Source organism: Prunus persica, chromosome G4 (genome assembly GCF_000346465.2).
Source record: "Prunus persica cultivar Lovell chromosome G4, Prunus_persica_NCBIv2, whole genome shotgun sequence".
NCBI lineage: Eukaryota > Viridiplantae > Streptophyta > Magnoliopsida > Rosales > Rosaceae > Prunus > Prunus persica.
The window spans coordinates 6,925,105-6,937,199 of record NC_034012.1 but is presented as its reverse complement, the minus strand read 5'-3'; the positions used below and the strand labels follow the sequence as shown (position 1 = coordinate 6,937,199).

The 12,095-nt window shown below is 35.6% G+C and overlaps 2 protein-coding genes across 2 annotated transcripts; one reads left to right on the top strand and one right to left on the bottom strand.

The window, feature by feature from the left end:
* LOC18778258 (pentatricopeptide repeat-containing protein At3g46790, chloroplastic) lies at positions 1,798-3,846 on the top strand. The gene has a single exon (XM_007212753.2). It carries the CDS (start codon positions 1,987-1,989, stop codon positions 3,601-3,603), a length of 1,617 nt encoding a protein of 538 aa, XP_007212815.2. The 5' UTR covers positions 1,798-1,986; the 3' UTR covers positions 3,604-3,846.
* LOC18780043 (E3 ubiquitin-protein ligase RGLG4) lies at positions 4,087-9,407 on the bottom strand. Its single transcript, XM_007211394.2, has 11 exons — positions 8,821-9,407; positions 6,695-6,779; positions 6,436-6,576; positions 6,218-6,331; positions 6,028-6,125; positions 5,839-5,918; positions 5,588-5,693; positions 5,376-5,503; positions 4,893-5,019; positions 4,433-4,489; positions 4,087-4,358 (listed from the first exon to the last, which is right to left on the bottom strand). Exons 1-11 carry the CDS (start codon positions 9,052-9,054, stop codon positions 4,272-4,274), a joined length of 1,257 nt encoding a protein of 418 aa, XP_007211456.2. The 5' UTR covers positions 9,055-9,407; the 3' UTR covers positions 4,087-4,271.

Below are 12,095 nucleotides of genomic sequence, written 5' to 3'. Positions count from 1 at the left end.
TTAATATGTAAAGAACCTATGTTCGGTTGGTGTGCTTTATTTGAACTCATTATTGATTATATACTTCTAGGTTTTTGTCAACAATGATCTATGTTGTTAACAAATTCTGCTGCTGCATATGGGATTAGAAGGCCTTACTTACACTAATTAGTAATCAAGGCAACATTGGCTTCAACAAGGCCATTCCAAGACACACTTTTAATTGTAACAACTCTCAACCAAGGACAGAAAGACTGCTTTCACGGACATAAACCCTTTCCGTTGCAAGGTCCTATAATGAAGAACCTTTTTTTTTGTTTGTTTTTTTTTGTTTCTGTATCAAAAGGTTTCCTTAGCTATAATTAAGAGTCTTTTTAATACTTGACACATGTCTATAGATATAATCATTTTACTTTGATTTATGTAACTATGGTTATGCTTATATGGACGCGTGTCAAATATTGAGAAGGATGGTGAACATTTACATCTTAAGTTAAAGTGATGAGCAAAAATACTCTCAATAATTTATTTGCTTCAACAAGGCCATTCCGAGGCACCCTTTTATTAGATTATATTACGATTTTTCATTGATAGTAGACCATGCATAATGAGTACCTCAAGGAAAGAAAAAGTGAAAAAGAGAACACATAATTAAGCTTATCAATGGCACACTAGTTGTGGTGCATAGTTTAATTAATGAGTGTTACTAAATGAACTTTAAAATTAATTGAGTACATCTTATTATTAAATTATTTATTCAATTACTAATTTATTCTAATATAAAATGACAAAAAATGATATATTGAACCATAATCAAACGTAAGCGAAAAATCCTACTTCCAAAAACCTTAATATTATAACTCCAACAATTTGTTTCATTGTTATTTAGTAATTCATTAATACAAACAAGTCTCATGGATGCTTCAGACATGTCGAGAGAATCATCAACAAAGGTATTAATTTTGGTTTTTTTGGTTTAGGTTGAAAAAAAATAATTTAAAATTTAAGTTTGATTTCTCAACCAAAACTGGAAGATTGATTTCTCATCTATTCTACCATAAAAAAACAACTCCAGGTCTCAAAATATATAGAACCATGCAAAGGATCCAGAATTGATCCTTAGAAAAGCGCACCAGATACTAATAGAACTTAAGCCAATTGAGAGAGAGAGAGTGTTGGATCCATTTCTCCCCGCTCAACTTTCGTGGAGAAGGGTGTACTTAGTTAATTTTACATTTTGATTTAAAAATATTAAAATGCACTTAGATTATAGAGTGTACTTAGTGAATTTTAAGGTTGATTTAGCAGGACTCTAATTAATTATAGTTAAGTAAAGAATCTAACTTAAATTAAGACTAATGTAAGTATTGAAGATCTATAATATTTGCTTTACGTTCTCAAACTTAGAGCTAAGCATAACTTACAATTGTATGCAACCAAAAAAAAAAAAGGTTTGAATCGTCTTTGAGCTTGAGTGTCTAGAGAGGATTCTTGAGTGTACGCTATTTATGGGCTGGATAGGACTGTCATTTGGCCCAAAATCTATTGGGGTAATGGGTTTTACCCGTTTTACCATTTACCCGAGAGTTCAAAATGAACATTTTCATTTTTCTTTGGGTATACTAGTGATTTATATAACAGTAATATGAAATATATATATTTTAAATAGAAGTATTCGGGTTTCATTCCTCACTAAATTTTTAATTATTTTTATTGTTTTCGCGCCCAAAATTAATATGTAAAGAACCTATATTTGGTTGGTGTGCTATATTTGAACCCATTATTGATTATTCTTCTAGGTTTATGTCAATGATCTATGCTGTTAACAATTCTGCTGCTACATATGGGATTACCTACGATAATTAGTAATTAAGGTAACATCGGCATCAAATTATCTGCTTCAGCCAGGCCATTCCAAGGCACACTCTGGTCAATGACACACAACTATAACAACTATCTACCAAGGACAGAAAGACTGCTTCCATGGTGGCATCTGGGTGATTGCCTATGTCTTCTGTGATGGTGCTGCTATTGAAGACCCAAATGAGTGGTTTAGCTAGGCAAGCAGAGCTTTTATTAGTTTCATGGAGGGAACCCTTTAGGTTATTAGGATTTTTCATTGGTGGTGTGAGAACATACATGACCCCTCATTACTACAGAGACTCTTATCACTATACCTACTTGCTAAAACACTGTAGAAGCACCAAATCAATCAAAAAACTGCATGCCCAGATAATCATCGGAGGTTTTGAGCAAAACCCATTTGTTGTTGCGAAGATAGTTGGCAAGTATGTTGAGTGCAGTGAACCAAGCATGGAAACTGCACGGAAGGTGTTTGATAGGTTGTTGGAGAGAGACGTTTTTGTGTGGAACATGGTTATTCAGGGTTATGCAAATGTGGAGCCTTTTGTTGAAGCACTTAAAATGTATAATAGAATGAGGTTGAGTGGTGTGCCTGCAAACCAGTACACATACCCTTTTGTGCTCAAGGCTTGTGGTGCAATGAAAGATGGAAAGCATGGTCAGATTGTTCATGGACATGTTGTGAAATGTGGGCTTCATTCAGATTTGTTTGTTGGGAATGCTCTTATAGCCTTGTATTCTAAGTGTGAGGAAATTGAGATATCAAGAAGAGTATTTGATGAAATCCCTTGGAAAGATTCTGTTAGTTGGAATTCCATGATTTCGGGGTATACGGCAAATGGATATCCGCATGAGGCTCTCATGCTTTTCCGTGCTATGTTGCAAGATCATGCCACAAGCTTGCCTGATCATGCCACTCTTGTTTCCATTCTTCCAGCTTGTGTTCAAGCATCAGCCATCGAAGTGGGCTTTTGGATTCACTCTTACACTATAAAGTCAAGTGTGGAAGTTGATGCTGCTTTGGGCAGCGCTCTCATTTCTATGTACGCAAGTTGTGGCCGTGTAACCATTGCCAGATTTATTTTTGATCAAATCAGCGAAAAAAACGTAGTGTTGTGGAGCGCAATGATGAGGTGTTATGGAATGCATGGACATGCAGATGAGGCACTCCAAATGTTTTCCCAGTTTGTGGAGTCCGGCTTACACCCAGATGGTGTTGTATTTTTGTGTTTGTTGTCCACTTGTAGTCACTCAGGGATGGTTACGAAAGGCCTGGAACTTTTCGAGGAAATGGGAGATTATGGAGTAGAGAAAAACGAGAAACATTATGCTTGTGTAGTAGACCTTCTGGGAAGAGCTGGGTTACTTGACCAGGCGGTCAAGCTTATTGAGAGCATGCCCATGCAGGCAGGGAAAGATGTATATGGTGCCTTACTCGGAGCTTGTAGAATACATAATAACATAGAGCTCGCCGAAGAAGCTGCAGAGAAGTTGTTTGTTTTGGACCCAGAAAATGCTGGGAGGTATATTCTTCTGGCCAGCATGTATGAAGATGCATGTAGATGGGAGGATGCAGCTAGAGTGAGGAAGCTACTAAGAGATAAGAACGTCAAGAAGCCAACCGGAAGTAGTTCAATTGAGATGGATTGCACATACCACACATTTGGAGCAGATGATGAGTCTCACCCATATACAGACCAGATTTTCAACACATTGGAGAGATTGGATCGGATAATTGAAGACCAAACAGTAATGGTTTAATGGGATTGTTGTGCCTCAGAAGAGGTGGAAGGTGCAAATACTTTGGACTGTTAGTCCAGTACCTTGTAAAGAAAATTTGCTTATAATGGTCACTGTCACTGTTAGAGCAATTGTGCTGGATATACCTCGACTCTAGTGCCTTGCTGTACAAGTTTTCACTTCTCATTTTTGTATTAACTTGATTCCCTTTGCAAATTGAAGAAGGAATCAGAACTGGATTTAATTTACTCCGAAATTCTGGAAGACAAAACTGACTTCATTGTGTGCAAATTAATTGAAAAATGAATTAGAACTGGATCAGATTCTTTCCCCACTTCGGGAATGTTGACAAAAGGAATTCTCATAATAATAACCTTGCTGAACTCCATCTCTAATTTGAAGCTATTGTGTTATTTCTCAGGACTATTGGGCAATGACAGAGTAATTTGGAGCTAGAATGAACAGAGGAGGCTGTTTCAAGAGCTGGATTTTGGAAAAGAGTAGCAGAAAAGCACAAGTCACAAGTTCTAATGATTGAAAAGCAACCAAATATTTAATAGTTTATTAAAAAACAGAAGCAGCATTACATATTTGGGTTAGAAAACTGTACAATCTGGTGCAAACCCATATTTGGGTGCCAATGATAGAAAGCAGACATTCTAGATATACACATGAATCACTTTGTGCAGTTATCCGGTAAAAACCCTAAGACGGCTGCGGATTGGCTGGCGGCATATTGGACAGTTGGACAATCTTGGTCCACAATCTCTGCAAGACTGCAACGAAACAATAGTTAATGACATCTAAAAGAGCAAGGAACAAAGGCAATGGTTCTTCTAATGCAGCTCACCATGTGTCCACAGCCAAAGGCTAGGTCCTTATTGTTAGTCAGACAGACTGGGCAGGCCTGCATTCAAATTGAAAAGAAGATAAATCATTAATCTCATATGAAACCCCTAAATTGAGAGCTTTGCCAATCGGATCTTTAAACAAAGATGATTCAGAATGGCAAAGCCAACAAACTACAATAACTTCAAATTGGGCGTGTTGGAAATTAAACATCTTTCAGTATGGTTAGACCATCCTACCAATTTGTTCACAAACATTATAAAGGATTTGTTACCCAAATTTCAACCATTGGATAGCTTCAACTGAGCAGGTAAACCTCTATTTCAGCCCTATTCCTAACTACTTCAGACTCATATTTATGCATGTTCCACCTTTTTTTTCATCAATATGTACCCCTTTCTGTTTTTTCATCAATATCATACCACACAGAAACTGTAAGAACACAAGTAAGTTAACTGTACCATCTCGCTTCGGTCATCCCCCACGGCTGCTGAAAGACCACTTGGTTCACGAGTTGGCGGTGCACGATGAGTGTAAGGAACTGGTGGAGGGCGTGGAACAATTTTCTTTCCTTTCCCTGTCGTACGTCTTTTTCCAGGTACAATATGATTTATGTTAAAAAACCATGCAAGAGGCTAGTTCAATCAAAATGATATTTCTGTAGAAGGCACGTTTGGGTTGGGACTACAATAGCAATGAAATATAACTCATTTTATTGCATTCCAATAACAACTTTGAAATCTTTAATAAAAATTCATTATATTCACATCAGTTTTGAGGTTATATCCTCATCTTGGTTGTCTAAATGTGTTCGAGTGGCTTGCAGAAATAAGTATTCAGGCAATGCTAGTGAATCAGAAGGTACCAAGATTATAGAAAGTTCCCTACTCAGACAATGAAGAAAATGAAAATTAAAAGTTCATAGAAAATTTGGCTAACCATACCCAAGTATACCAAGTTCAACAGCTGCCTTATACTGGATTGGGATTTCCATGAGGGCAGCAAGAGCAAAAGCAGCTTCTTTCTCAGAAGGAGTTGAACGTTTAGACATAATTTCAGTAAAGTTTACAAACTACAAACAAAAAGAATCTAATTAGAGAACCAATGTATGCTTAAAAACTCTCCATTTCAAATTAACTCAGTGCAACAATTATACCTGAAAATTATCAAATTCGCGCGCAGGGAGTTTGTCATCAAATTTCCTCATGTCTTCCCAGGGACCATCACCAACTCCAACAAGAACAATAGAGAGTGGATAGAAACTGCTTACATAAGTTTTTAAAGTAAATTTTGTAGGTTCAACTCAATATGCCTGCTACATTAGTGCAAGTAATGCCTGATAAATTGACACATCTGGTGCCTTTTGTTATGACAACTGCATAAATATGCTTAATTTCCAGGTTCTACCTTGCATCTGCAATTGATCTGATTGTCTTCTCCTCCTGCGGACTCAATTCATTGTCGCTAGTATCGACACTTCTTGTGACCTTTACAGTTAAGGAAGCCGTACTTAGTAAAGATTGTTCACTCAGAGCAAAAGGAAAAAGATTGTTCACATACATGGGAGAGGGAGAAGAGAAAGCACTAGATTTAAACCTGGCCATCTGCAATGATAACTAATACATGGTATTGGCCACCACTTTTCTCCACAATATCCATTGCAGCCTCAATTACAGGTCCATAAGAAGTTGGCCCTTAAATACAACATATATGTATTAAGATGTAAATCTTATCAAAAGCCAAATTATAATTCATAAAGAACATAAAATGATAAGATTCAACCAACCTGATAGTCGCAAACTTGGAACTATTCTTTTGTAGCAGGCCAAAACTTCTTCAAAACCATGACAGGGTGAATGATCAGTGTGAAAGCTAAACACCTCTTGATCATGAGTGGTAGCTATAAAAAGAAGGTGGGAAAAGTTGAAGTCAATCCAGTGATCAAAATGGGAAATTAAAGAAAATTGTCCAGAGCTTCAACTGTTTGAGGGAGCAGGGCCTTACCATCACCAAAGCCAAAACAAGGAATTAAGTTGTCTTCATCAAATGGAGCCAAAGTTGTTCCTACTACGGAGATAGCCTTTTCATATGGATTAGGTTCATTTCCAATGGCATGCAGGCTCCGGTTGTTGAATGAAACTTTGCCTTCAGTTAAAACAACGGCAAATCAGCTTCAAAGATATACAAGTTACAATTTTCTGTTTATATTTTATGATATATACATATATATATGAAAATTGGAGTTTTCTGTACATCCATAAACCTGTCCATTCATTGCTTTTTGTAAAATCAATTCCAACAATCAGATTAGATGACTCTAGACCTTCTTTTCTCAAGGCATCTGTCACCTGCAAAAGGAATGAGCCAAATACAACTTGTACTATGACAGTCCATTTAAGCAATCTTCATTATATAGTTCGAATGCACAAACTTACCCTAACAATTATTCTTTTATTCAAATTTATATCAAGTATCTTGAACCAACATATTTTCTATAATACGGTTAACCGCATTTACAGATAACCAGTTTTGTATCAAGGCGGTCAAATCGGCAGTACATAAACTAGTCAAGGAACTTGTATGACTAAAAAATTTCAACAATTACGTTTTATTTTAGAAGCTTAAAACATGAAACATGTGAAGTGATAATGAGAGAAGGAAGAAACCCCTCGTGTTTCACAATCTTACTTTGAATCAGGACATTCACATTCACAAGACCACCAGTGGGGTGGGCTTGTAGGACCACCTACAAAAGCAAGCCCTAGTCTCTGTGCTAAAGCCATTGGCTAAGCTAAATAAACCAAAACCAAAAGATGCCTTAGAAAGAAAAAAAATTCAGATTCTTGATTCTTCAATCAAATGAATGCAGACGCGTTGACGTCAGTAACGCAAATCTTTCTGTAAAGAAAAACGCGTGCAACATACATGGTTACTATAACTATTTGATAACAACTAATAGCAAACCTAACATGTTAAATAAATTGAACATAGTCTTAGCCACATGGGTGTAGTCTTTTTTTTATGTAAAAAAAATTATAAACAATCTACCATGCCATTCTTTCTCAACCAAAAATAAAAACCATGTCATTGTTCTAACATAATTAAACTGAAATTTTAAATTTCAAAATCTTTTCGTATCAACGAGAAATGAGGGGTTCGAACAGAGGACCTTATATTTTTTTTTTTGTTTTATTAGAAATTCTAAACAATTGACTTAAAGGTATCATATCAAACAGTCATAGTTCTAAGACAATCCCATACAATTAAAATTAAAAAGCACTTTTCCAATTTGTTTGGACACAAGTTTACAGGACTCTCCAAGTCAACACTACCACAGCTTGACTAGAAGGTGAGAGAATATCCAATTGGATAGCAACATACATGCCATCACTGAGAGACGTCCACCCACCCACTTACTAGAAAAGCTAAATTATTTTTAAGTAGACCCCAGTATGTTTTGTAAGTATGATTATTGGAGTAAGCAGATAAGCAGACCACTTATATAAAAAGAAAATAAAAACGCTATAATGCCTTTGAGATCATCGACTGTTTTGGAATTTAGTTATCAATTTTGAATCGCTTGAGACGGGTCCACGCCCAACCACCATAAAATAGATCATACCACCAAAACCATTTGCCACTAATTACGAAATCTTTTTTCTTTTCTTTTTTAAATAGTGAAAATCGAAGTAGAAGTCAACTAACCATTAACACTATTTAACTAAGTTAGAAAATTAGCCCTAAGGATTCGTAATCGATTCTCCGATATCGCTTGTATAAAAGAGGCATTAGTCAATTTTTTGATAGGATGACATGTCTTTACTTCATTCACAGTGTGACGAAAACCATGACAATTCAAAGTTTGAACTTGAGGAAGAATTTGAAGAGAGAGAGAGAGAGAGAGAGAGAGAGAGAGAGAGAGAGAGAGAGAGAGAGAGAATATAGATTAATTTTGACTAGAGGCTGACATTGTTATTATTTATTCATTTATTTGTAATTCGATTTTCTGAGAAAAGTCCATCATAGCAACCTTACAGCTAAAACAAAACCCCTCAAAACAAAAACCAAAGGGATGCTTCCAAGAGAAAAACAAAACAGAAATCCAGAGAAAGCTATTTGCAAGAACAAAGAACAAATATTTTAAGTAAAAAAAAACTACGAACATGTTGGAAAACTATGTGGAACACTTCTGAAAACAGACAATTTATTTGATTCTTCTAAAAGAAAGAATAATTTCTCAACAAAATTAAAAGATTCCCCATTTTCTATGTGAATTTATTGAATATATCTTCCTCTGTTATCTGCTTAATTTCAATTTCAGAGAAAGAAATGAACCCAAAGAAGCAAGAAGTTAATTTTTGTTTTTGCGAGACAGAGAGAGAGAGAGACCTGTTCCAGGGTTGAAAAGTTATCAGGGATATAAGCGTACTTCTGCTTCTTCTCTGTACCCTGGTCTGGTTTGCTGCTACTGGTTTCACTCATGCTGGGTTTCCTGAACATGCTAGACCCATACGACGCCGTTCTGGCAGTTATGCTAGGGTTGCTGCTGGTCCCACCAGAGCTGGTTCTTGGAATTCCACGGCTGTTCTGCTTCTTCCTGAAAATTGACATGACGCTGCCCATAACATCTTATGTTCTTCTCCAACCCAACCCAACCCAAGTAAATATATAGATGTTAAGATACAGCAAAGAACAAATTAAGTGCTAATTATAGGTAAATAAAATAAAATTATGGGAGCTGCAAGGAGCTGAAGGAAGGAATATGTGTAGCTTTTTTTTTTATGCGTTTGTGAACAATTTAAAGCAGCAGACTCAGCAGACGACTTTTTGAAGAAAGAAATAAAAGGGAGCTTGGCTTGTTAACGTTACTTATCAGTGAAGGAGCATAATAAGTGCTTCTTCCAAGAGTGTTCAATGGGTCGGCCTTAATTTTAATTGATTTCATGGAAAAAATTATTATATGATATTGAAATACGACAACAACGTGACATGTGAACAAATTATTCTTCTGATATTAGAATATTACATTATAATTAATTACTTGATATGAAATACTTTTTTATATTAAATGAGTGAAAATAGAGCCGTTAGTGAGAAGCATATGGTTTACTTAGATGCTCTAACACTTTACATTTTAAAAAAATTATTATTTTATTCTTATTATAAAGACTTTTGGGAAATTTCCTAGTCTCTCCCACAATATTCCCCCTCAAAAAGAAGAAAAATAAATAAATGTCTCGTACAAGATTGCATCAATTCCTTGGTGAAATCTACCTATTTTTGGAGAAGAATTATAACGAAAAATGGAGAGAGAATCCCAAATCAATTTTTTTTTCCTTTCTCAATACCTAAGCCGGGGGGAAGTTTTCATGGGGCAAACTTTTTTTCTTCCCAAATCCAACTTATTCGGTCCACTAACGAAAATTTATGTGCTCCTAGTGTAATGGGCTTTTCCATGAAGTCCTTTTCTTTCTTTAGAGAAAGGCCTATGACATAGGCCTCTTGGAAATGGTCTAGTGATTTCTTCCATTGTTTTTTAAAGTTGCTCGGTCATTTACGATTTTCACCTCTTGTACACCATCAAGGCTAGGGGTGGGCGCGGTCCGGTTCGGTCCGGTTCTCACCTCAAACCGAAACCGAAATCGGTATTATTTAACCGGTCCGGTTCGGTCCGATTTAGGCAAAAAAAATTTCAAAAACCGGCCGGTTCGGTTCTAACCGGTTCCGGTCCGGTTCTGACCGGTTCCGGTTTTGAACCGGATTATTAATTTATTATTTTTTTAATTTTAAAAAAAAAAAAAAATTTTTTTAACTTTTTTTAATAAAAAAATTATAATAAATAACTTATTTTTTTAGCTTAAAAATGAACAAATAATCCAATTCATACATTTAGACATTTTTTGAAGTTGAACTTGGAAAATTAGTGATTATAAAAGTTAAAAAATGGCATTAGATTTTAAAATTTTGTAAAAATATAAATATACAATATATGACCGGTCCGGTTCGGTCCGGTCCGGTGCGGAGAGATGTAAAACCAGAACCGGAACCGGTTGGAACCGGTTCGGTCCGGTTCCGGTCCGGTTTGTTGACTTTTTTGGTCAACCGGTTTTTTTTCCGGTTTTTTTTCACCGGTTCGGTTCGGTGTTCCGGTTTTCCGGTCCCGATGCCCACCCCTAATCAAGGCTAAGAAAGTTTAGAATATCAAGGCAAATGCACCTCCCCTCTCTGAAAAAAGCTTTGGAGGTGGTGGAATTTGACCAACTCTGTCATGGAAGTACCCATAATCTGCTGGAGGAAATGCCTTAGCAAAACTCCTTTTTGTTTGTTGTGTTGTTGTGTTGGTGGGCTATTGCGCGCAGCACAGCATGCGTACTTTTTTTAAAGTTCTTGGCCAAAACGACATCGTTTTGATCGAGGACAAAAACAAAAGGAAAGAGTTAAAAGCCTTATATTCTACAGAACCTGCTGCCAAAGTGCAATTAGTATTATTAATAATTTAATATAAAGAGAGTCCACATTCACTCCATTTGAATTGAATTAAAGAAGCCAACACACCTAAATTGCAATCGCACGGTCTTTTTTTTTTTCTTTTTTTTTTTTTTTCTCCTTTTGGTTTTTTATTTCTAATTTTTTAAATGATATTATTTTTTATAATTATTATTTTCTGATGTGGCTCTCTCTATATTTTTTAATTATAAAGTTATGAAATGGTATTAGTAATCCTCATTCGAATATTGCCCCTTCTCTTAAAAATTTTTGGGTTCGTCATTGGTGGGATTGACCCATGTCTTTAGGTGCTCCTAAGTTGTCATAGGTTCAAGCCTCTATGATACTTGTGTTGTGTGTGTGAGTTTTCCCCTTTTCTATTTCTAACGTTTAAAAAATAGAAGAAGCAGTTTATATTGATTAGCATAATAGAACATATAAGGTAACTAACTAGTCCTCCCAACCACAAAACAAGGAAAATCATGACAATTACGTCCAATCCAATCTCTAAACTTCAAAACCAATTAAGCATTATGATGCAAACGTGTTCAATAACATGCTCTTATTTCTTATTTCTCACAATAAGTCATCAAATTAGTGCCTTTTTTTATCATCAATTTCTATGTAGAAATACAATTGATTCCTCTACTTTAAGTAATCCATACTTCTCTTAGAGCATCTCTAAGAGAGATGTCATATTTCAATTTGATGGCTAATGTGGCAGTGAAATTTAATATGTTCAATCTCCTCTTCCAACCGAAACATCATTTTATTAAAAAACTTAATATTAATCACAAAATGGGACCCACGCTATTAAAAATTATATATAATAATAAAGAAAGTTGCATTTAGATGGGACTCTACTATTAAAAAACTCAAAAAAATGAATTTGACATTGCTGTCAAATTTGCGGTCAAGAACTCTAGCCTTCATACCAAGTCAGCTTTAACATATTGGTTGGAATATCACTTACTGTCAAAACTTTCCGTTAGATCATCCACCTAACAAATAACATCTCGGTTGAAGATGCTTTTAGTTCGTGTCCTAACTCCTCCCTAAGTAGTTCCCATTAGTTGACACCTTCCATACTTCATGGGTGCAACATCAACAAACTCACTCAATATCAAGTTACAACCTAAAATCTATGGCCATGTTATATTAACTATTTAGATTTCGTA

Bases quoted from the DNA above. Each gene is read 5' to 3' on its own strand.
- LOC18778258 (XM_007212753.2), top strand. From the start codon at position 1,987: ATGTCTTCTGTGATGGTGCTGCTATTGAAGACCCAAATGAGTGGTTTA.
- LOC18780043 (XM_007211394.2), bottom strand. From the start codon at position 9,054: ATGGGCAGCGTCATGTCAATTTTCAGGAAGAAGCAGAACAGCCGTGGA. The intron at 6,780-8,820 runs GTCTCTCTCTCT...TTCCTTTTGCAG, and splicing joins ACTTTTCAACCCTGGAACAG to GTGACAGATGCCTTGAGAAA. The intron at 4,490-4,892 runs GTACAGTTAACT...ATTTGAATGCAG, and splicing joins GGGATGACCGAAGCGAGATG to GCCTGCCCAGTCTGTCTGAC.